General features: G+C 36.8%; 1 protein-coding gene across 6 annotated transcripts in view; it reads right to left on the bottom strand.

Moving 5' to 3' along the window:
• Positions 1 to 26,866, bottom strand: part of LOC311436108 (bifunctional heparan sulfate N-deacetylase/N-sulfotransferase 3) — an 83,417-nt gene that overhangs the window by 18,532 nt on the left and 38,019 nt on the right. For all 6 annotated transcript variants that reach the window (XM_084517925.1, XM_084517924.1, XM_084517923.1 and 3 more), the window contains 6 exons: positions 23,963 to 24,148; positions 21,150 to 21,278; positions 6,939 to 7,121; positions 4,858 to 4,954; positions 3,919 to 4,042; positions 1,016 to 1,190 (listed from right to left, as the gene is read on the bottom strand). In XM_084517925.1, coding sequence (XP_084374051.1) covers positions 1,016 to 1,190; positions 3,919 to 4,042; positions 4,858 to 4,954; positions 6,939 to 7,121; positions 21,150 to 21,278; positions 23,963 to 24,148 — 894 coding nt within the window. The remainder of the gene's footprint in view (positions 1 to 1,015; positions 1,191 to 3,918; positions 4,043 to 4,857; positions 4,955 to 6,938; positions 7,122 to 21,149; positions 21,279 to 23,962; positions 24,149 to 26,866) is intronic.

Below are 26,866 nucleotides of genomic sequence, written 5' to 3'. Positions count from 1 at the left end.
CATAGCTTACTATCTGTGCTTTAAATATCTTATACCAAAGTAACTGGCACCTAGCTTTTAATTGTATGCAATTGTTATGCTGCTGAAATACTAGGTATCAACAACTGCACTGTGTAAAGGATTTCATCATATTTTTATATGGAATTTATGGTATTTTATCATTGTTGCTGTTACTAAAATATCTTTTAAAAATATTTTAAAAAGAAGCATCGGTACCACAATCTGCCCTGATTCCTCAAAATACAGATAAAAACATAATATATAGATCAAAAAACTAGATAGCCATGCTTTGTATTAAACTAACCTTCAATCATCCCTTTTAATTTTATGCTATGTTCTCAACTCCACTAAATATTTACTATTGCTTTGAATAACTGTTGCAAATTACATATGGGGAATCTACTTATTTTTATAATTTGCAGAATACTCCTTCAGCTTTAACATAGTTTCTTCTAATATTATAACAACAACAACACCACAAAGGAATTCCAGTACTTTAGTGCTATGAAACATTAAAGTAAAGTACTGCAGTAAAAAAGTACTCAGTGCTGATAATGCATTTAAGATGGAAGTTCTACCTTTAATTGCAATTCAGCTATTATTTCTGCACCTGTTTTTATTTTAATTAGGTATGTGCAAAACAACAAGATCATGGACACATACAAACCCCATATTTTGAACATGAGCCATGCCAATGTTTGTATAAACTAATTTATCCGTGTGCTGATTACATACATTAATCAAGCGAGCAAGTATTTTTATATGCTTAGATTAGCAAGACTTTCAAAAATGTGGTTTCTGGTACTTTAACCTTCAAAAGATTTTTCAGATTTATATGGACAGATACCTTAGTCTATGGTTAATGATATGTGGAGCACGAACTGACCAATAAAAGCTTGTATTGTCTAAGCCCTTTATATATATATAGACTGAAAGAACATAGAGAGTGGATTCAAGGTGGAAACCTGACTTATTTATTTGACTTGTGACTGCCTGTGTTCTTCAGAATGCGTACCTGATACCACGAATATGCCCGGTCAGATGGGTCAATGAGGATGGTGATGATCTTGGCCTTGGGGACAAGGGAAGCAGCTCGTTTAGGAGCTTCCTCAGAATGAAAATAGTTGGCACTTTTCTCAAAGAGGAAGTCAGTGGTGACATTGGAAGGAGTAGGGAAGAAATCCATGTACCTAGGAAAGAAACATCATTCTCAGAATTACTTGAAAGCCACAGAAAGTCTGACAAATCTGTTAAGTACATTTTATTCTTCGATAATCAATAAAAATAATAGCCTAATTGGTAAATAAAAGCAACAAGAAGTTTACATTGTATTTTTGATCATGTTTTACTTGGTACTAGCTTTGTTCACTTCACTACATTAACTAGACATTGCAGCTATTTTTCATAGGTGGAAGAAAACATTATGATACTCAGGTATTTATTTACGAATAGAGAATTCTAACTCTTTGGTCAGAAGGAACTCTGACCAATCAATGTCAAAAGTTAAAAAAAAATTCCCAAATTTGGTCCTTTGCAGACACCAATTATTGTGAAATATTGTAATAAATAGATATTTAGTAACAGAACTGCTTTTTCTAAAAAGCAGAAAATAGCTTGTTTATATGAGGTAGATGCACCAATAAAAAACCACCACAGCTTCAGCAGGTGAAACATTTCTAAGCAGTGACAGCATCCTTCTATTATCGTTCTATGAATGGAAACATGGGTTGAATTCCTTTTAGTTTTCTTTGTGAGCTTTCCTCATACATTATTACAAAATTCCAATTCATGTCCAATAATCTCAAATGTCACATACAGACTTCTTTATTCCTAGCCCTCAGACTACTTCTGATTACTGTTGGGGAGAAAGAAGAAATGGGAAATGTTGGTCTTCTTGATTTTTCAGTTAAACCTTTTATCAATAAAATAAAGGGCATTTAAAACAACCTCTTCTGATGGTCATGCTTAAGTACTGAAATTTCTTCCAGTGCTCAGACCTTGTTCTATTCATAGGATTGAACTACTTTCAATATAAATGACATGCTCTTGTTGTCTTTGAAATTGTAACCATTGCAGGCACAGCCAGAAGTCTTGAGAGGTTGGAACTGACTGATGCACATGCAGTTTTCCTTAGGGGACACACATCATTAGCATACAGCCACTGATTACAAGGTATTTAGAGAAAAGGCAGGAATCTACAGTGGTTTAAAGAAACTGAACTTTGTGACATCTGATTCTGAGAAGCTAATTCTTAGGGACAACTTATTAAACTCTATAACGTCAAAGCTGCGAAGGTTTTAGAGAACTGCTATTTGTGATAACTCTTGCTTTGAATGAATCCTAGCCAATTCATGGACTAATGAGGAGAGACCATATACTTAATTAACATTTGGTAAGCTTATTACATGACAGCATTAAAATACTCTGTTAGAATGAAGGTCTGAGAGATCTGTCTGGCAGACAGAATACAAACCTAAGAGTTAAACAACTGCATCAAAAGGTAGCTTGGAATATTGAAGACTTACCTGTGAGAACCTGCCAGGGGTGACTGGGGTAGGCAGCACAGATAGACAATAGCCAGATGGATGCTCTGGAGTGAGACCTGACAAAATGTTGTACCTGGTCTATAAAGTTGACCACTGGGAGCCTTATGCACCAGTGCTGTGTTAAGATGAAAGTAATCTGGCACATGTCTAGCAGACAAACTGTATCTGCATGTTAGGGAAGTGGTTAAGGCAGGAGGAATGAGAGAAGCAGCAAAGTGGTCTTCCTGCCATGTGAAAATGATGATTTCGTAGAACTGGCTCACTGAACTTAATCTGTCACCATCAGCATAGATCCACTATGCCTTGTTTGCATGTCATCTTCCCTGACTTCAGAAAGCTTAACAGCAAAGATTCAGCTCTTTAATTTCCAGTCATTCAGCCAGAATCTCAGTTGGTATTAACTGGATGACTCACCACACTTTGTGTAAGAAACTGCTGAAATGATTATAATTCTGTAAAAACTAAGTGACATAAAAAGAAATTGGATCTGACATATCTACACTACAACCATACAACCGTGTTCAACCTGCTAATTTTATGGATGAATACAAAGTCAAAGGCAATAAAACTATTTTCCCTCAGACTGGGGAAAAAACAGAAAAAGACAAAACATCAATAATCTTTTAATGGTGCTCCCCAGCCACTACTGGATGTTACTGTTTTTCATCTTGTAGTGTTTTATAATGCAGCACTTTCTGAAGGCAAGAGAAATCAAGAATGACCTTCTGGGTGTAGATACATTTGGTGGTTCCCTGGTAGCCACAGTGAACATAGCAGCAGTGAAGCATACTCCTTTTTAGCACTACTTACCTACCCTACTGAGCCATTCACATTCTGCTAATTACTACATCTTTGAAAAATATTTTGAGAGTCTCTCCTTCTCCCTGCTTTACCTGATTGCTATTCCTAAATTGTAGATAAAGGAAAAATTGCATCTCTGATCTATTTCCTTTTTTTTTTTTTTTTTGTAAGAAGTGAGATTTGTAATAGGAACACATTTTTTGCGTCCATATGTATTCAACTAACAACACTGTCCCAACTTCAGAAGCATGTCTAGTAAGGAATAAGTTACCTGTCATAGAAATATATTACAATTTACCTTTAAAGACTTGGAGAATTAATAAATTAACGTTTTTAGTCTTTCTGCATATGTTAATACTTGGATATTTAAGAGAAAGCCTCACAAAAATTATTGCACTTATGATATGCACTATGACTATTATTCACTTGAATTTACTTATTTTAGAAGGACACTGAAGGTTATTTTTTTAATCTCTCTATGCATAAACAGTTAACATTACCAACAGCAATGCCATTTTTGTACTGTTCACAATATATAAACTTTTATATTTATACTAATAACCCATCTTACCAATCAATCCCCCTGTGGTAGTTATTTCTATTAAAGAACTGTACCTCCTCAAAGGTTTTTGGGCTGGGGGAGTTACTAATGATGGAAGGATGCATGATCAGGAACAAATACAAGGCTGTGGTACCTGCAGATGGGACAAAAATCCAAGATTAAAATACACACGCACACACATATTTTATGGGTCATACCCTCTGATGGACTAAACCTACTTTATTCCTTTTTCACATCAGTGAAGGGATGCTGATTTATGTCACTTATGAATCTGTATCTTCTATGTTTTTAAATCAAAGGGATTTAAAGAACTCTAAATAGGTAACAGAGAAACTAGAGTGCCCATGTTGTTTTTCATGCTTTTAAAAACTGCATTAAAAATAACTTTTCATGAGATTGTTATAAACCTAATTTAAAAGGTGAAGACAAAAGGAAACAGATAAACAATTTTATAATTACAGAGAAGAAAATTAACCATGAAATTATTTCACAAACTATTGTAACCTTGCAATTCAAACTTTCCATTAGGAACTTCTTCACATAAAGTAAATTCCAAGAAATAACAATTTTCTCTAAAAAAGACACTTGCAGCACAGACAAAAACTTGCAGTTACGAATCTACACGATTGGAAAAATGTCTGTCTTTCCCTCCCTCAGCTTTGACAAGATCTTGTCAATCTTGTTGACTTAGCACTATTACTCATTTTGAAATAAAGCTCACAAAAATCTGACGCACACCAGAACTCTGCAAATGTTTATATTTATGTAAAAATTTATATGGTCTTTTGTTGTAATTTATATTATTAAACTGTATTTAGATGCTTGAAAATAAAAATACTAACAGATGACCAAGATCTATATAGAGCACCCTGAGAAAAACCTGATTTTTTTACTTCTAATTACTTCTACTTACACAAACACTATCTTGATGAAATAATAAACTCTCACCAGTTTTCTGTGGTCCTACAACCAAGAATTTTGGTAATCGATCACAGGTTTTTTCTTTAGACCATATATCTCTGTGCCGTTTGTCATCACAGGGATTCTAAAATGGAGAACAACAACTACTAAGAATTTTATTGATAATCATACCTGACATGGTTCTTAAATTCTGTTTACATAAATTAACAATTTGTAATCAATATGCAAATATTCTTAACATAAACTACTATTTTCCCTTATGATAGAAAAAACACATTATGTATGAAAAAACTATTTCAGTAATTTATTTTTGTGGGAATAGACACTTTCAGACAAGTATGCAGCAGAAACACAGTTTTCATTTTAACTCATTCCTATATGTAGGAGTCAAACTACTCAACAGACCCTGGGACAAGATCATTTCTCAAATGAATGTCAGTAAATTTAACAGAATTATGCCAAAGACAGATCTAATCCAACATACGGTAGATTTGGCTATAATTCAAAATTAATCAATTATATAGAGATTAAGAAGACTTGAAATTGCTAATGAATTCTCTAATTACTTTTTCTTTTACATTGTTTTAATGGGTATCACTTTATATATACCACAGTTTTAAAACTAAAATGGTGAATTAATTAAAGTAGAAGAATAATTAATTATAGTAGAAGAATTTCCATTCACATATACATCTTCTGATCCCCCAGTACAAATCAGTACAGACTACTGAGTCCACAGTGGGTCCTGATGTAACAGTTTTTTTCAAGTGTTGCTTTACATCTGAATCAGTTTACATTTGTTTTACAAATGCTACTTGCATACAAATTTTGACACTGCTCTTTGGCAGTACTTTGCTGAGATGAAGGGAATTACCATTCTTCTAACTGCATTTATGTTTATGTGAATTATAGACAAAAAACACCGCTTTCAGTAGATGTTAGTCATTGTTACTCAAAAATGTCAGTGCTATGTTATACTAATTATTCAAGTCCTTTGGCTACAGGCTAATTTCCATTTTTTAAATTCATACTCCCTTAACATTATGCAAAGTTCTCAACATATCTTCCGCTAGTTCAATGCTTTATTCAGGAACAGCATGAATTTCAAGCTGTAAATTTACAGCCAAATTTGCAATCTCATATTCAGATTCTTAATAAATTGGCAATTCAATATCTGACACTTAAAAACATTTGAATAAACAAGCTTAAATTCATTCTAAGGTTTGATTTAGTAAAGCTTGCTCTCTAGAATATTTTGAGTCACCTCACAAAGATGATTATTTGGGATATACAATATCCAGGTAGGGTTACAGGTATCTATATTACCGAGGCATTCCACTGAACTGTCACCGAGTGGCTGCAAACAGAGCATCACAACAGTCACTGGTTCCTGCAGCAGTTTCTCTTTAGGGACTGTGCTCTTATCACTGGGTCACTGGCTGAAGAAGCGTCAGCTGCAAGGTAGTGCAGGCTTCAGCTGTAGCTTATCTTCAGATTCCTGACATATTCAATTTGCTCACTTAGGAGAGTGGCCTAATCAAACAGCAGAGTTGACAACATCAGTGTACTACGACGTGCTGGTCAAGTTCTTGCCTGGACACTCAGCTTTTTGTGAGTAACTTTCTATTCTAATCTATTTCTGCTTGGTGAGTCGATTTTAGTATTAAGGTACCCATGGTCTTAGTGCTCTTTGCTCTTTTTGGATTCCTTCTTCACTTCACACACTTGTTTCACAATAAAGTTTGTCTTTAATGGCCAATTGTTAAAACATGCATATACATCTCTCTTTCAAATGATTCAGTCTTGTTCGCTTAAAAAGGAGAAGATGAGAACTAACACCAAACGCCTTTCCTTCATTTCCCACAATTCTAAAAATAAGTAAAGACAGGAATAAAACAAATTAATTTCTACTACATGGTAGTACATATTAATTTTGCAGTCTTTCTGTGGAGATTAAAGTAATAGCAAGCCAAGCATTTGCTTGGATTGAAACTCACTAGCAAATCTGAAAATATTACTTTAGAAGAAACTGAAACAAAGAACTTCAAAAAAAACACCATCAAGACCATTTTTTTTTTCCTGATCTGCTTATCAGCAAGCCTGCCTACCTGCCAGAGAGGGTCCTTTTGCTCGGGGAATAGTTCAAAATACTTGTGAGCCAGCTGCACCGGAGGAAGAGTTTGCAGTTTCAGGTTTGTCCACGTATGAACAAAGTTGGCCAGATTCACAAAGGTGTACAACCCCAGGCGATCGTTGCCGTAATTAGACAAATGTGTCATGAAGACGCTAATCTTTAAAAAAAAGAAAATACATTGACTCTTTAAGTCACTAGATGGCAGTGTAACCACAGATAATATAAATCTGATTTGCATTTTGCTCTGATTTAGACTTGCAGGACTTTGACCACATCCGTGCAGATTTTACTCTCCATCTTCCTCATTGAAATACATCCTCCTTCTCAAGTCAACTCAGTGGAATCACTTAAGAAAACTGTGGAATATGTACCAGGAGCTCTGTGTGAACTAGGATGTGCCATCCAACCCTGGGGTTGTATAATATTTACATAATCTTTACATAAATTCACTTAATGGAGAATACAGCAAAAACAGTACCTGCAGTTTTAGTTCAAGTGAAATACATATGCAACAGGGAACAGAAATTAATATTAGAAATGTAATTCTGTTTTAGCAGAAGAGCAAAGAAGTCAGAGACCAAAAGGAGAGATGACCTCTTACAGTGATTTAAATCTTGCTGGTCCAGCTGTAAATTTCAGAGGATATGTAAATCATTGCTTTTACATAGCTACTCCTCAAGAACTGGGCAGGTAGTTAAATCACGTGCAGAAACAAAAAGTCTAAAGCATAACTTTTGAATAGTTCATAAAATATTACACATAAACACCCACACACAAAGAGCTCCCTATCCTGTCAATTGCAAGGCTGCATGCATTTTGCTCTTATCTCACTGTGAAATTGTGATGCAGATAAACACTTCCCCACTACATCCCTAGGTCCAAACGCACTCCCGCACTCCACCTGGAAGCAACGCTTGCCATTATGGTTTCCTTCCAGGAGAGAAATGTGACTTCGATGCACATAAACCTTTGTGCTGAGCACAGCAGCAGTACCCAGCCTGTCAGGATGCTCTCTCAGGGGCTGGGGAAGGACTGAAGACTGAAACCTCTGATTTGGAAAATGATCTGTTTTCAGAGTAATTTTTACTGATGAAACAGTCTGTTCTTACATTGACATCTGTGAACTCCTGCTTATCTAGCAGGGATTATACATACATATATATAAATATAAATATATATATATATATATATTTAAATAGGAGAGCGCTCCCATGACAAATTCTCCAGACTCATTTCTATTAAAACATTAGAAACAGGGCTCTTTTTATAAATAAATCTGCCAATGCCATTAATGGGTAATTTCTATTTCAAGTGAAACTTGAAGTAAACCACTTGAAAAAGAAAAAGATTTATCGTGACCAGAACTCTGAAGTCTGCTCAGGAACTGAAATTAATTTTGTAAAGGAATTCCAGCCTTCAATTTAACAAGGAAAAAGAAAGATGAAAAATGTGGAACCACAGCTTAATCCTTTTGTTTTAGAGTATTTAAAACACTGGCTTCTTATGATAGTAAGCTTTCAAAGCTTTTGAATTTCTTTTCAAAAGCTCACTGTAACTCTATGCATTACTCGCAGTGAACGAACACATTATGTTACAGGAAATATGTTTTATTAATAGTGTCATTTAGTGACACCTCTTTGGCCTACAAAGTAAACAGAGGGCTTCGTTTTGTCAGACTCAGGTAAAATAAGGAGATACACACCGATTAATCATTAATCATTCAACCTTTCATTTCAGATAAGAGCAAGATTTCTTTTTAAATACTCCCCTTAGGCAATCAACAGCAAGCGTTTTACTAAATCTATAACCTTTCCAAGTTTCCTTTTTTCACTTCTGCTCCCCAGGCAGGAACAGCCCAGCCACAGGACTGTGTCATTCTCAACAAAGATACAACCTGAATGTTTCCATAAAAAAGGCTAATGTGCTTTCTTGACAACCCCTTTCTTTCCCACACATGGGCTGACCTCTGACATTTCTAATGTCAGTTCACCTCCTGGCAACTCCTTACCTGCCAACTTCAGCACTGCACTGGAAGAAAAAAAGAAGAGAATTTGAAAAGATTGCCAGTTCAGGGAAAATATATAGTACTTTTTCCCTGAGGGGAATATAATTGTAATTTGAACAATGTGAGAGTGGAGGCTAAAAATTGCTTGGCTACATCATCATAAATCATTTCCAGCATATGGAACTATGTCAATAAAGGGCAGAAATATTAGAGATCTTAGTTCCATTTTACAGTCTATTTTTTACATCAGATACTTTATGGATAATTATTTACAACAGCAACAAAAGGATGAACAAATGCTCTTTTAGAGCACTTATAACTATACCTTGTAAAGAAATCTATATTTACTGTTACCAAATGTATGACCTGCATGGCAGAAAAAGTCTGCATTACTCATATAGCATCAAAAATGTTTCAGATCAGCTCAGATTACCACCTTCCAATAAAGTTTGAGTGGAAGTTTTTCCCCTCCTGTTACTAACGTGCAAGCAAATTCCTAGTACAATCACTGCCACTACCACTGGGCTGAATTAGCAAACAACAATCCTGTGTTTCATAAAACAAGAAAATATTGCTGATCCAGGGCCTAATTCACCCAGTCTGACCTGAGAACTGCTGACTCTTGCTTCCTTTATAGGCTAATTTAGCAGCCTGTAAAACCAACAGGAGCACGATGCTGTAATGGCTGTATTTACATTTTCCCGAGAACACTGCTGGAACAGTTGGCACATGGAGACTCCCACGGGAGGTGCCTCACAACCTACAGTGCCAACTTGCCAGGCGCTTGCTGCTGCTCCACGGGCATTCCCGAGGGCCTGGTGACAACAGCTACACAGCCATGGCATCAGGGAGATGCCTAAGCTCACCCTCCCATTTCCCTGTCTACAGCAGAAAATGCCAGCCAAGTGCCATTTGGATGGTTTTCACCTTGGTGTGAGCCCAACTGCAGGGATGGTGAGTTTCTAACTACCTCCCTGCTTTCCCACCAACCTGTGCAGAAGAAGAGTATTTAGCAGTTTGTAGGGCAGTACAGACGATGGGAACTCATGCAATTGTTTTTCCATTCACAGGTGTGCAGTTTCATACCTAGGCAAATACAGTCATTATTTTTTTGCCTTCTGTTTGAGCCATGATGCGTTGTTTTGTTCCATCATACCAGACTCCAAGTTTTATTCAAACAAGTCCTAACTAATGAGGATGATTACTTTTCCACCCCAGCTAATAACTACCATACTATGCTATTAAAGATTTATTCTCTTAAAACTGCAGATCAGGAGATACAAAAAGAATCCTTTGTGGGCATCTCAGAAGGCTGTATCTAGTAAAAAAATATTTGTTCAATAATCTTGCACCTTTGGGCAATGCCATATAATATAAATAGAGCTTCATATATTTCTTTACTCCTTCAAAAGGGAAGCAGCTGTGAATGGATTTCTATTTATTCTAATAAGCATTTTAGCCTCTCAGCTAAAAAGAGCCTACTTGATTTTATTATTTTTAGTGCTCTTTTAAAACCATTTCTTCCAGGGCATCTCAGCATTTTCTTTATCCGAGTGCAAGAAGGATCACCCTTTTTAGCTCTTCCTCATAAACGAACTATCATCTTAGTTGTACTTCAGTACACACACTCCATGGAATTTTATATCTTTCATGAGGGGACTGAAATGGAATGCAGACAATATTTAAAATGATGGCTTGGGACTAAACCTGGCCTCTGGGCAGCAGCTCCTTTCTCGCTCCCACCCATCTTTCCATCTTCAGCTCGGAGTAGCAGAGGTGCTTCCCTGTACTCTGCCTTCCCTCAGAGTCTTGCAGCTGTAGCCTCAGTTCCTTTCAGCTGCTTTTCGGCACTTCTGTGTTCCTTCTTCTCCGGAACAAAAAGGCATTTCTGTTCTGCTCTCCTTCCCATTACTAACCTTGATGATATTTGGGATTCTGACTACTACTGCAGAGATGCAGGGAAATGAGGACAAGCATTCAAGAGAAACAGCTTTTATCCTTTTAAATACTCGTTTTGTACTGCATATTTTCTTACTTCAACAGTATTTCCCAATTAGAGGCAATAGCTTGTAGGTCAACAAATTGTAGTTTAGACTGAGATTGAGTTGCTGTTATTAAATCACATGTATCAGGGAAAGATGAACTGGCATGATCTCATTTAAGAATCAAGAACCAAGAAAATAACACAAGCTTGACAAACAATTTACACAAAATAAAAAAAAAAACAAAAAAAACAAAAAACAACAAACAAACCACAACACAACAACAAAAAACCACCTTCAACAAGTTGCCCAGCTTCTAGAGATGGCTGTTACTACAGCAGGGTGGATATTCTAATAAATATCGATCATCACAAAATCAGTATTATTAGGACGCAATGTCTGTTAAAAATCACACAGCAAGGACATTACTAACTAAGCTCCTACAGTTTTCACAACAGCTGTTTTCCTGACAAAAACAGAAGAGCCCACCTCCCAAGGGAATTACGTTATCCCTTCATCCACAAATGTGAGAAGCCGCTTCTACAGCTGCAGGTTTGTGACATGTTTGTGTCTCAGGCTTCCTCACATAGAAGCAAGGGGACTCTACTTCTGAACAGATGGGGATAAGATGACCCATTCAAAGACAGTGGGAAAGACTTTTCCTCTTCCAAGTCCCTGTAAAGGTCGGGAAGGGTGAATTATGAAGGCCCTCTACATGGGATATAAATGATTTATGGTGAGCAAGAATAGCTGCTCCTATGGAAAGCAGCGGCATGTCCAGCATGCTCTGTGTTGGGCAACCTGAGAATATTCCCACTCCTTTCCATTTCTCCAGATAAGCAAAATTTACTTTGCCTCATATTCAAACTCCATTTTATACAACCCTTTTGAAGATGAATAGGTTTCACTTGTATCTCACTATTTTTAATACTCCTTATCTGTTTATACTTCCTTAATAGTGTATCTCAACACAAGGACTTCTTAATTTGGTTTCAGTAGCAGTAATAACGAAGGATAAAACAAATTTCAGCACAAAAGCCTGGAGAACAGTAGCCCACTAGGTGAGTGGTCTCCATACTTCTTTGGAAGTGCACATCTATCAGTGTTTATTTATTTATAAATTACACACATCTACTACTGAATTTCTATGATTTTCTTCCCACATCCCAGTGGATTATCTTGGCTACCCTCTGGGGTGCACATACCCCCCTTTGGAGACCACTACACTAAGCAGGCAGGATCTGACTGTGACACAAGATTACACAGCAGACAAGAGACTCCTGCCGGTGGTTAGCTGTTCCCTCTTTGGCTAGCATTTGGAAAGTGGAGGGATGACAGAGACTGCCAGTGACATTGGCCTTGACAACCAGATTTATTATTATTTTGACATTTTGAATCTGGAACTAGAAAAAACTGGTAAAAGAAAAAGCTGGTAATCATTTCTTGCAGAGTGGGCAATTTTTTTTTTTTTTTTTCCAAATACAGATCTATCGCAGGCAATTCCACTTCAACTAATTCATATTTTCATACTATTAAAGCGGTCATCAAGGTATTTTTGTCATGGGCATGGTGCCACCCTCCAATCTGTGCAACAACATTGTAAGGCAGCACCGAGGTCTTCCAATAAAGTTAAGCACAACATTTTAAAATGAAGTAAAATTATGATTGACAATTAATTAGGTGATCTCTACTAGGCACAAGAAGCAGATGTACACTTTAGTATATTGCTGTTATTTTAGCTACTGAACAAATGTTTACAGGCCACAAGAGTAAGCCTAAGTCTCAGAACACCTATATTCCACTTAATTTGGCATTGTGTACACTCTGTTTGCAGTTCTGATATTGTCTCCATATTACTCAGAAGAATTTTGTTTCAGGTATTCAGAGACTCAGTAACAGCTGTTTTTGCTCCATTAGACTCACAAAGTGATAGAATAATGAATTAGATTGCAGCCTATGCGGGAATATATATTTTTAATAGGTTGAACCATATTCCTGTAAGACCTGTATGCTACCAGAAAAGCTGTGTTCAGTGCCACAACACAAAGATTCCAGCTTGCAACTCACCTCTTTGTTCCTAGGCTGTACTGCTAGTTTCAGAGCTACAACAGATCTGCCCACTTGCAGAGATAGCAGGGCAACTAGTTCAATTTGATTTGCATAGCAGGGACTCCTCTATAAATATGACAGTGCCGGGGAAGATTTATAAGACCTAACAAAATTACATATTTTGCATAGTTCTGAATTATTAGTCTGACAGTCAGGAAACCTGAGTTTATTTTCAGCTTTGGCACAAGGTGTTGTTTTATTTTATTTTTTTTCATTCTCCAAAAACTGCTTACTATGCTTGTGACTCAATATGGTAATACTGAGTCACAGCTGGTAATAGTGTCTTATTTATGAGCCTGTCCAAGAGACTTGCTTCACTAACAGTTGTAAAAGACTTCTATAGGATTTCCCATTTGAGAATTCTGAGGATAGACAAAGCTTTATTTAAATGCATTTGCTGTATACTGCTACATGGAATCACATCTAGATAGTTTGTCTGTTCCTTGGACTTTCCATGCTACCTGCTCATTTAGTTTCTATATTTTCTCTATTCCATCCAAAAAATACCAGATTCTGGCTTTTTTTGGGTGGGTTTTGAAGAACAGAAAGGCAAGGAATACTAGTACTTTGCAGTCAACCAGATGCCAGGCATAACTGACTTCCCTTCCCTCCACAACTCATGGCATCTCCCTGAACTCTTGTTGGAGTTCCTATGCGTTCCTGAAACAGGCAGGAGTGAATGTGTAAGAGATGAAATTCTTGCCTTCCTCACTCACCTGTGACGTGGGATGAGCCTGCTGAGTGGCAGCAGCCTGCAGGAGACATCAGGCTACACTCCCAATAGCGCTGTGGTAGAAAGGCTATAATGACCCCAGCACACTGGGACTCAGGGAGGTACTTGCCCATCAGAGTGCTTCTCAACATGTTTGCTGTCTTTGCTGCCTCTTGCAGTTGGTATGATTAAATATGGTAGATGTGGAAAGCAGGACAGAAAGAAATAGAAGATTTGAGCCTGAATACCCTTTGTTTTTGTATTTTTCTCTGTAGTTCCAAGGCCTGACTATTCAGCTTGCTCAGGGTCACATTAATATCCAGTAGGTTATGCTGATGCTCATATAAGCCCTGTCATTTTCAGTGCTAAAGGAGATAATTTCTCTCTTGCTGTCAATTAGCTTAGTAACAGTTCTACTCACTGTAACTTGGGAGAGGTAAAAAATAGAGGAAAATAATACTTAGAAGTGAAAGCATATATAGATTACAATTATTTTAAAATCAATCAGGCACAGGGCCTAAACCATTAGCAGTTTTCTCTTGATCAGTACTGCTGTAACCTTATGGGGAACAAACAGCTGGCTACACATTAATGTCATTGTTGGGCTGTCAACCATTTGAAGGCTTTCACCAAATTTCTCTCCACAGGGCACTTTCCTTTTCCTTCAGATCTGCAAACACACAGTACTTTGTAAGGAAGTGCACATAAGTGCATATAATGCAATTACTGTATTCTGTTCTGTTTGTTTTTCTTGGAGGCAGAAAAGGCATAGAAGATTTTCATGGACTGTTGTTTGCCTTAAACATTCATCTTGTAGGACAGCAAAGCTCCTGATCTTTATCTTCCACAGTTCACAGGAAAAAAACATGGGATGTTTGGCACAGGGTTATGCATGCCTTCTACTGATTTAAACTGGTACAGCTTAACTTTTATTGATGTTCATGGAAAAGGAGAGGCATATAATATTGCTTTGGACCATATCTCTTATGGAAGTTACAGTCTTTTATTAAGAAAAAGTGGGTTCATTAGATTATTTGGATTCTAGAATCAAAATACATCTCCCACATAAGGATTTGAAAACTAAAGCAATTAGATAAACTAAGTGAATAGACTCTAGCGATAAAATCTAGTGAACCGGTAGGAAACAGGTGAGAGATATTGCATTTAATATCATTGGTCTGTTTCAGAAATTTAATTTTTATTGTTAAAACTTTGTACTTAAGAAAAAAATAAGCTCTTCCATGTTAAAAACAAAACAATGAAACCAGTAAATCTGTCCTGCATTTAGGCTATCCAGTGCTGCATGATGTCTAAACAAGCAGATGGTAGCAGATGTGTATGAGGAAAGTACTGCACAGACTACAGCAGGGAGACATGTGAAAAACAAGCCTCAATTAAAGTCTTCCCTGTTCTTGAGGGTTACATAAAGCATGGAAGTTTATACAGAACTTGTCTTATCAGCTATTACAGGCATGAATATCCAACAGAATTTAATTCTGTAGTTCAAATCTCAGCTAAATTCTTAATGTCAAAAATGTTATCTTGGAGCAAGATCCTGATACAATTCTAATATAAATTCTCATCCTCATTTAGTTTCCTATACTCTGTTTTTCTGTTTCAGGACATCTAAAGGGAACTCATTGTTTAAGTTCTTCATGAAATTTCAGCTTTTTTTCATATCTTTTCAAATATAATAAATCTTGATCATTTTGATTTCTCTTCACAGTGGAGTTTTACTTACTGCTTTGTAGTCCTCTTCAGCCAACTGCTTCCAGTTTTACACAAAAGACTGAGTCTGCTGAGGGTATTGGATAAGCTTGGATTTACACAATGTCATTATACATATCTCTGCATTATTTTTCACTCTATTCCTTCCACATAGTGTTAGTGCCTTAAGGAAAAGGAACCTGGATATACTTATCTCACTGATAAGAACGTCAATGGGAAGGAAATAGGAAAAATCCCACTGATTTTACTGTGCAGATCAGCATATTATGGTTATCAATTATTGTATGTTCTATGAAACCAAATACACAAACTCACTCTAAGCAAGTTATTTCAGAGAAATAACTCCATTGTTGTCTGTGTAGCACAGACTAAGGAAAAACATAGTCATGTGTCAACTGAGGCTGCTGGCCATGCAGCCTCCAGGAGGACAAGAACTGTTCAACCTGTTTGTCTTTTTCTCTGTAACCTCCATCAGCCTCATGGGAAAGTTGAGTGGTCCTTTACTTTGAGCTCTGTGTGATTGTCAATGTTCACCTGGCAGTAGCTGCTCTAATACCTAATTTCTAATAGCTGCTCCCACAGGAGAACATGTACATCATTAGCAGAAATGCGGGAATATGCAGTGCTCTCTTTAGCAGAATCCTGATAAAGGACATTTAATGGAAATCTGTTTTATCCAAAAACTTCACTGAATATTGCAGACAGAGATAGATAAAACTGAAGTCACTGAAGATTCTAACAAGTGTGTCAAGCAAAATGCTCGCTAGATGTTTTAACATCAGTACAGATTCCTAATTCACTTAAATTTGCTGACTTAAATTTTGCAGAAGTTATTTGGGAATTATTTTGGAACATTTCTGGTGCAGCTAATGCAAAATAAATAAATCGATAAAGAAATAATATTTTCTTTGTAAGGGGATGCCATATTTCACAAAACTAGCAGTAAGCTTTATTTACTCTGGGATACCCAGTTAAGCATAGCAAAGATAGAACATTAAATGTTCAAACATTTCAAAATGAAGCTAAAATGAAAATATATGCTTAATTCGGTCTCCTTTTAATTGACAGGATCACCTCTCCCTGTGTTTCTCTTAATATGGTATCAATACCACTTTTAAAAGTAGGTTATACCTCTTTATTTCCAACTGTTTGCACTGACATCCAGGCTCTTCCCTATAAGAGTTTACTAAGCAGTGGGAACAAGGAGAAAAACATCTTTGTGCTTTCACGTGCAACCAATGCTACTCAGAAAGTAAAAATGGAGAAGAAAAAAAAGTAACAAAGTGAAATAATAGAGCAAAGATAGGAAGCTATCTTACTGGATAGGGGATTTATGTTCTCACTAAAGACTTCTACAATTCATGTCTTCTTTTTAGCTTTGTTACAGATTTCTCTGGCTAAATTTGTGCAAATCAAATAACATCCCTGTTAGTCAATTATCTAACTGATAAAGTGGGTAAATTAATACCTGTGTACTAATAATACAGTACTGCTGAAGGCTTCCCCCCCCCCCCCCCTTTTTCCCCCTTTTTTTTTTTTGGTGGGGTGTAAAACATTTTGTGCAAGATCTTGACAATACTTCGCAAGGTTGCTAGTCTGAACCTGGGAAGCAACCCTGTGAAGCATGTCAAGATTGGGGGAAGTACTGAGCACAGGGATCAGGGCCGGGTGGAGCACTGCATCACAACCAGTGCCACAAAAAAAGAACAGAGAGTCTTAGTGATCGGAAACTCCTTGCTGAGGCGCACTGAGGCTCCCATTTGTCGCCCAGATAACCTATCCAGAGAGGTGTGCTGTCTTCCTGGGGCACGTGTCAGAAACATTAGGAAGGCTCTGCCACAGCTCATTAAACCGGAGGATTACTACCCTCTTGTTGTCATTCAGGTTGGATCCGGGAAGCTGCAACTTTCTTTAACATGAGGAATATTAAAAAGGACTTTGCATCCCTGGGAAGGTTGTTGAAGGGATCAGGGGTGCAGGTAATGTTCTCCTCTGTCCTCCCTCTGGGCAATCAGGACCCAGAAAGGAGGAGGAGAACGGGACAGGTGAACGACTGGCTGAGGGGGTGGTGACTGGACCAAGGATTTGGGTATTTCGATCTTGGGGCCAAGAGGGCCAAGGGGATCCTGGCATGCATTGAAAGGAGCGTGGACAGCAGGTCAAGGAAGGTGATCCTCCCCTTCTACTCTGCCCTGATCAGGCCTCACCTGGAGTACTGTGTCTGGTTCTGGGCTCCCTGGTACAAAAAAAGACAGGGATCTCCTGGAAAGAGTCCAGTGGAGGGCCACAAAGATGATACGGGGCCTGGAGCATCTTCCCTATGAGGAAAGGATGAGAGACCTGGGTCTGTTCAGCCTGGAGAAGAGAAGACTGGGAGGGGATCTCATCAATGTGTATAAATACCTGAGGTGTGGGAGACAGGCGAATTTGGCCAACCTCTTTTCAGTGGTTTGCGGGAACAGGACAACAGGTAATGGCCACAAGATAGAGCCCAGGAAGTTCCGCACCAACACGTGAAAGAACTTCTTCACGGTGAGGGTGATGGAGCACTGGAAAAGGCTGCCCAGGGAGGTTGTGGAGTCTCCTTCTCTGGAGATATTCAAGGCCCATCTGGATGCCTACCTGGGCAGCCTGCTGTAAGGAACCTGCGTTGGCAGGGGGGTTGGACCCGATGATCTTTTGAGGTCCCTTCCAACCCCTTCAATTCTGTGATTCTGTGATATAGTATGAACTTGCCTAAGGGCTGCTGTAGTCAGCAAGATCTATAACAGAAGACAGACATACCAAACATTACTGGAAAAGTGGATAGCATGTTATAGTACTATTTAGTCTCTTTTTCAGCTTGGTGACACTTCAGCATTCTGAATGCTTTACGAACACAATGGTATAGCTGTCACAATCTTTTTACAACCACTATGAGATCACAACTTAACCAGCAGTGTGGGCATATAAATGCATACCAAATAAATACAGCTTACAGACAAGATTAGCTACTCCAGCAAACCAATTCTTATTTCCTAGATAAAATATTACCAGTAGAGAGTGTCTGCAGAGCAGGATTTCCTGTGGAGACTGATGCTCTTCTTACCTGCAGGACCTCTGACTATAGAATGACCTGGGAAAATGGCAGTAATACTGGTTCTCATGTCAAAAGCATACACACTCACATATGGTTTAGTGCTTTTTTGTGGTTTATACTGCAGTTTGTGGTTGATTCTAGCATACTATAGGGAAGCAGAGCCTCTCTTGTGAATAGCTACCATTACACAACCAGACAGCAAAGGAAATTTGGATTTTATTCTAAGGGACATTTATTTCTGTATAGGGCACTTATTTCCTAAAGCCAGTCTAAAAACTTATACCTCAAACTATATTCACTTAATATTAGCAATCCAAAATGAACGTGTAAACGTAATGAAGTCCTTTGTTAAGATTTACATTTAATTTACACCTGCACTTTCATTTTTTTTGAAACTAAATATTTATTTACTCTTTTTTGAGATTATATGGCTGACAGCGTAATAATTCCTGGGTAGTGTTTCTACTTCATATGTTTTGCATCAGTGAGCAATAATATTTAAAAAATGCCTTGTAATGGAATTTTTACATCCTCTGAAAGTCTGGATGTTTCATGTGAATTTATTCAGAAAGGAATCCCAGCAATTTTAATGAAACACAGGAAAGCCTATGAAACGCAATATGCCACTACATAACTTGACAAATGCCTAAAACCTTGACTTATGAATTGCGGTACAAATATATGTAATACTTAAATAAAAAACAACCAGTCAAAAAAAAAAACACAAACAAAACCACCACAAACAAACAAAACAAAACAAACAAAAACCCAATTTTTAAATTGATTACCTGCCAGGCTAATGTTTACAACCTTAAGAACTGTTTATATGTGCATATTTACAATGCAATGCATCATCTTTTTAAAGGCAGTGCTTAAAAGGATTGCAGTAATTTGTTTTGGCCATATTTTGGCCAGATATTCATTTACAGTTGTATTTATAAAATATTGCATTTAACATCTATTCTTGTAGCCTGCACTGTTTTGGGGATAACGTATTTCTCAGAACATGCAGTCTACGTTGCAATGCACAAATCGAAGATCCCATAACAGTATCTAGAAAGACATTTCTGTACACACTTTCAAGTATGTAAGGCAGGATGTTGAAATATGTATGATCTATATCAATAATCATGATTGTTTTACTGTTTCTCTTCCCCTCTCTTCACTTCATTCTCGTAATTTGAAGGGGCTATGCCTCAAGCAACCATAGTAAATTTTGCTGTTTCACTGCTGTTTTAAGACAGTAAAATAGCTTTTTTGCTAAGTTGTGGCTGTGTTTCCAACACAGAATACAATTTGTTCTAACTCAGAGTGTTACAATATGGTTTCCTCAAAGTCTCATTTGTTGAGCTAGAAACTCTTAGTATCTACACATTGCCAAAGCACCGCTAAGTTGCCAATAAATTCCATCTAAAGAATTCTCCAGGTTTCACCTCTGTTTACGTGCCTTACCTGACATGATATATATTGTCAAAGTTAGGACTGGGATTACTGCCATCCCCTAGCAGGGAGACCAGATGTGTGCTGAGGAAGTTTTTATTTCCTAAGTTTGCTATGTGAACATGAAAACAAAGGAGAACAAAACACATTAACTACTCTTAGAAAATCAAAATGATAGCCTTGAATAAGTTGAGTCTTGGAAAAAAAGACCTGCATATAAATAGGTAAGGTAGCTGGCAGTAGTTTGTTTCCTTTGGACTTGCATTGAATTATGGAAGATTAAGAAATGGCACAAAAATACTTCGGCAATTGTTTCAAAGAATTTGAGTGTAAATATGTTCTTTTCTCTTTGGATGTTCTAGAAAACCCAGCCCTAGTGATTAAATTTGTATAAAACAGGTACAGTAAAATTTATTTACATGTTTCTGCTACAAAACAGCTTCTGCCATTATTCCTTTTAATTTCAGTTCATTTGAAAGTTGGATGAAAAAAATCACTAAAAGTTTGTCTGAAAGGTCAGTTTGGATGCAACCAACCTAATTTGGTGCCATTTTGAAGTACTGTACTGTTCTGTTCTAGTTTGTTCTTTATTCTTCCAGGAAAGGCAAATGAAAGGTTAAATAGACATATTAACTCTGTGGTTCATTTACTTGACCTCTTCTTTGAAGCTATTATAAATCAGCAACGGAACATTCTCAAAACAGGTTTAAGTGCAAGCACTTCTTGCTCGCAACCCTCTCAAACCAATGGATGTTCCCAACCTGTTTGTGAATTCTGAAGAGCAGGATAATCAACGTTACTTGAAGTACTTGTTTCATGGTAATACAGTTCTTAATGCTTGAGTTCTCTTAAAAAATACACTTCAGAGTTCTTTCATGCAAAAAGAAAATCAGAACAAGAAAGGCTTCTACTACTACATTACTAACAAAACAGTATTCAAGAAAAAGTTGAGATTATCTTTGTACAACAGATCATATATAATATTAATCTTAAATTCATCAATTAAAAAGACAGAAGAGCTTACACGATCATTACTAGTTGGAGAACCAGTTCTGATTATCCTTGAAGCATTAGTTCAGTTCTCCTTTAATTATTTTTCTAAAATCACTTCAAAATTACACTGTACTTACTGGATTGAGAACCACTGTGAAGAACAATTCCCCACCTTGAATACTTTTGTCTAGTTCCTTTGGGCCTCCAGGATATTCTTTATAGAAAATAGTGTGGGTGAATAAGCCACAAGTTTGCCTAGGAAGCACCTGAATTTGTGAAAAACAAAACAAAACAAAAATGTTTATACTTTCTATGAGATAGTAAAAGCCAGCTGAGTAATACAAGTGATCGTGTTCCTTTCTAATAACTACTGTGTAGATTTGGCATTGCAACATGGTTCCAAAAGTCAACAGTGATGTAGTTTCATTAATATACTGACAGATCAATAAATAGTGCTCACAGAAGGAGACAAGGTTTTTATTATCAGTTAAATCAGGTAGTCCAAAAATTCATCACACTTTGTTTGAAACTGGAGATTGATGTCAATAGCTGTTACAATTCAGCAACCTCCTCAAACCAATTCTGTCCATTATACCTGGTCCTAATATCATATATTCGAAGTTCATCAAAGATTTCAAGTCATTAAAAAAAACACAGAAATGTAATCTGAAATATCAATCTATTTTGTATTTATTAGTTCCAACTTTTATTTAAGAGATAGATTTAGATGATCCTTGAGGTCCCTTCCAACCCAAACCCTTCTATGATTCTATGATTTTCTGTAAATTTCAACTGGAATTTGAAAGTCTTTTGGCTTAGTCACTGTGACCAATAGAACGTCTCTGCTGATGTGATGATTTTTATTGGAAATGCTCACGTTATAAAAATATGTGCTTCTCATTCAAGTGTGCTGGCTTCGTAAGACGAGTTGCAATAAAAAAAGTAGCATAAAAAAGCATGTATTTTTAAAAACAGTCAAAGAAAAAATCTTTTGAATAAGCAAAACCAATAAATGTATTTTGGATTTCCAGTAAAACTTCAGAATGTTTTCTATCAATTTCAGAAAATAAATCGCTGGGGAGTATTTCAATTATGGCTATTTTTATGGAAATTCAACAGCTGAATATTGATTTTCATGTATAATTCTTAAACTGAGACTGTTCTGAAATATTTTAGTCCAATTTAGGTCATTTATTATAAAATAGGTTAAACTTTTAAAACATGCAAATCCCTTAATTGGTGGGTTTTTACTCTTTTTTTTTTCTTGCAGATACATTTCTCAGCATCTTTTAGTGTTGTACAGAAAGCTGTCGCTATAGATCATAAATTCTGTGTTTTCATAAGCTGTATGGAATTTGCGTGTTTGCTATAAACTTGCATATGCTTTTTTAAAACCTTCAGATGATGAAATATGAGAACATTTCTTCACTGAGACAGGGAATGAAGCTGTAGTGGATGGAAAATGCTCTGTCAAATCTTACACAACAATTTTATTACTGCATGCGTATTCATCACTATAAGCCTGCAGATGTAAAATATTTATGTGCTTGCCCTGGAGAACTGAAAGCTTGAGACTCCTAGAACAGGTGGCTTTATATGACTTCTCTTAGTAAATTGATGTTTGGCAGCAGTGTCCATTCTTTCAAAGCTTATGTTAAATCTCATTATGTATATTCAAATGGCATGTTTTTACAAAAAGTTATGAAAGAGATTTCTGGAGATTCTCAATCAATCTTATACAAATACTTTACATCCCCGAGCACAACCAAAACCCATTATTTACATGCTGCTAATGCTTCGAGGAGAACAAACATTAGATCGAATCTGCTTGGTGTCAGTTTTTTTCCTGGATGTCTGGAGATCATTTCATCTTGCTTCATCCAAATATAGATCAAAACGTTAAAAGTTTGCCATATTATTATTCTGTTAGAAAAGCGGTATCCATGGGAACTGGAGGACAATACCAGAATTACGTTATAAGCTCAGTGGCAGTCTTGTGCTGAGGCACACAACCCTCCAAAACTGTTGGTGCATCCAGATGTGTAATACAGTACACACTGTAGTATCTTTCCCATTCACCACTTTCCTAAATGCTCCAGAAGAAGCTCAACAACATGCCATCAAGTGTTTTTTCAATTTCTTTTGAAACACTTCTCAGATAATAATGACATCACTTGATTCAGAAATAGCTTAAGTCCTGGTGACCGGATGGTATTAGTGTAATGCCTTCCACGTCAGCAGTGTACAACACTTTTGGCAAATACCGCTGTCAGTGACCTAAACTATGAATTATGTAATACAGAAAAATGTGTGCGATTTGATTTGTAGCTGCATCAACTGCGCAGTTTCACAGCCTGAGGGGAAGTCTTCCTTCCCTCACCCTTCTAGGTGTTAGCCTTGCATCCAGACAGATCACCTGGGCCCAGAACCTAGGTGAGGGGTTAAATCACAGTGCAAAGCACAGTTCACATTTCTGTACATCAAGAAGGAAAACAAGGGCAACTGTGCATGGTTCATATGGAGGATAAAATATTTATGCATAAAGATCCAGATTTTCAGATGGCATAAACTGGCAAAGCTCTTCCGCAGTTAATGGTACTATGCAAATTTAAAACCTGCTAAAAATCTAACTCATAATATTCTGTTAAAAGATGCAAAGTAGACTTTTTCGTGAGCTCTCTGAACCAGTACTTAACAGTAGGAACAGAACAGTTAACAGCCTGTTAACTGTTAACAGCAAGGTTCCTGGAGGCCACCTCCCTCAGCAATAACATCAGCAACAGACTGGTTTTAATTAACAAGATACTGTCAAATATATCTTGCTACTTATGCAAAGCAGTATGTGCTTCTCACAAAGTGAACTTTCAGGATAACATGCTTTTTCAACTTAAAAATAAATAGTTTGTAAAATGGTAGACTCTTTGTAACACGGACAACAAATACAACTCACCATGATATTTTTGTGGATGAAGCCTCTTCTATACCTTGCAGGTTTCAGATGAGGGTATTCTTCTGTGCTGGTAACTCTGATATTCCAGACCTTTTTCCAGGCATCATAAAGTTGAACATGCACTGGATAGACCCCCGAATGGTGTGGAGCCACTGCATAGCCCATGTCAGTTGGAATACCATGTTCCTAAAACAGAACAGAACAACTTTCAAAAATTTAAGAAACTTCACGTTTGGGCATTTTGCAAATTCTTTGATTGTGGAAGATCGAGAACAAGTCTGAAATACAAATAATGGTGACATTAAAATATGAGGTATAAAAGGGAGATGAAGGCAGAATAGTGAAGATAAAACACAGGATTTTAATACATAAGGCCTTTTAAAAATATTTCTATTAGTATGTAGGAAAAAGTAATACAAATGTATTTTATGTTGATTTCTTTAATCAATACATTATTCACCGCTGCATTCTTTCAAGTTCTTAAAAGGAAATACGCTCACAAACTAAGAATTCAGAAAAAACTACTGGCACATATGCAACAAAAACAGCTAGCATTTGGCATTTAAATTTAAGAAAAAAAAAAGTGATATCCACTACATTTCCCTACACAATTACTTAGTTGAATTTCACAGAGGATCACCAGATTTCCCTTCTAATCCAACGAAGTATAAACCATATTCAAAAATAAAAATCTTAACTATTTTTGTATTGTTTTAAAAAAGAAGAAAAATTAGCCACTTGTAAAATCCTGAAGATAACAGGCAGATGTTCTAGATTATCCCCTTTTGTAGCATATCTTTTGTTTTTGCAGATTTCTATCATTTATCTTGTTTACATACTCATCTTGCCAGTATTACTTTATCTAGAAATTCAGTTTCTACTCTCTTCTTTCTGGTTTCCAATGTACTCTAATGAGTTCTGACACTTTATCTGTTTTCTTTCAGGTTACTTTTCAAAAGACAGAATACAGCAGATATTTCTGTGATATCTGGTTAGTACAACATAGGATGTTGTTGTGGTGGAATGATTTAGAAAAACTGCCTTTTGCACAACCGTTGCATTAGGTTTAAGAGCTTTTTAGATTGTTTATATTTGTATCATCTTCATCACATTTTAAAATTACACTTTGTGTGCCAAGATAAGATATGGTTGATACCTGGGTTCCTTCCATTACATAAACCAGTTATTAAGGAATCTGAAAAACTCTAAGTCTTCTCTTAACGAAAAGTGAGTTCATGACATTTGTAAAATAACCCTTCTTCATCTTTTCTGGAGGACTAGACTACTGCGTGAGATCAAGTGTACTGGATGGACAGGACAACAAAGATGAGGAAAACAGGATAGACTAAAAACCGGTGTGCTGAAAAACATGGGAATTTTCCCAATTTTTATACAAGGGATTTAACATAAAAGGAGATCAGGTAGAAATGAAAGAAGTTTTTTCCAACCAGAAGGAAAAGCCTGAGCAGGAAGTGAATTCTGTAGGAAGTGCTAATAACACACTGTGAGGATTGTTAACAGATCCCACACAATACAGTGAGGAAGAGAACGCAAGAAGAGACGTTCTTCATCTGCCTACATTTGAAAAGTTCCTGTGCTGCCTGAAGTATAGAATATGCACAGCCTTATTTGTTTGCACCACCACGTGGTCACAAAGGTTTGGTACATAAACCCACGAGGATGACCCCTGGGAGGTATGCTTAAGCAAATGGGAATACTGGTATTCGGAACGAGTCATTCACATTTTTGGTAAGAAGGTTAAGTGCTTGCTAATTTTCTGAGCCATCTGGGTCTCAAGAAATAAAAATCTAAAAGGTAACTTCCTCTGAGAACTAGCACAGGAGCAATAGCATCAGACAGTTGTCTCCATCTATAGGTTTAGTTCTCTCGCTGTAAGGACATCCATTCTGCCCTTTGATAATAAGGCTTCCATACTCAAATTTTCTTTACCTACTCAGAAGTGATGTGTAAGCAGATTATTACATGGAAGTCCACGTTACAGCAATAAATATACATGTACATAAGGACTGTAACACGCTTAACAAACTGCTATCGCTTTGACCAGATACAGTAATTTAAATACCCAAGTAGTTTACACAAAAGCCACAATATTTTTTAAATCACACCTATTGCACCCACTGTGTTTCCAGACACATCACAGAAAGCAGCAGCGCTGTGTTTGGGTTTTTGACACCAAAATCTGGATAGCTACCCACTCCTGCCTTCCCAAGTGCTGTAAGAGATTTTTTCCTCTACTTCCACTAGTTTAATGATGTAAAATTAGTGTGTGCTTTGCTTTCCAGAACAGTGAATCTCTTGAATTTTGCTGTAGTTTTCATCGCAGATCTCTTATTGAGAAGCTCTTCAACCTAAACTTAGCAGCTACCTCTTCCTTACCACAGGGGTAAATCCTCTTTGTGTTACAAGTATCATTAAGTGCATATAGGGTTAAAATTGCATGGTTTTGTACCCATATGTGGGTATATGTTGTTCATGTACAAATGAAGACACACCTATGCATTCGTAATGTCTGCCATTTGTGCTAAGGTCAATATGAGACGTTATCGGTTATATGTAAGATATTACAACTTTATTAAAAGCTCAGAACAAAGCAAACTCATGAAAGGCAGCGTTTGCTTCTGCTCCAGATGAACATGAGAAAGAAGACTTAAAAGATATGAAGCCTTCAAGGGAAGAAAGGCAATTTTTCCTAATTTAAGGGTTACTTTGAACCTAGTGTAATGGTGTGTGTAAAGGCACATACCATCTACTCTCATTGGAGAATCCTGAATTTTTAATATTTAAAATACTGGCATAATTACCATTTATCTGTGGTAATTCATGGCACGCTAGGAACACATAATGGGACATAAGATTTTATTGCCCCAAGGTTGGTGTAGCCTT

This window comes from Aythya ferina (genome assembly GCF_964211825.1).
Source record: "Aythya ferina genome assembly, chromosome: 4".
Classification (NCBI taxonomy): Eukaryota; Metazoa; Chordata; class Aves; order Anseriformes; family Anatidae; genus Aythya; species Aythya ferina.
The sequence above is the reverse complement of the archived record's forward strand: the minus strand, read 5'-3'. Positions and strand labels throughout refer to the sequence as shown.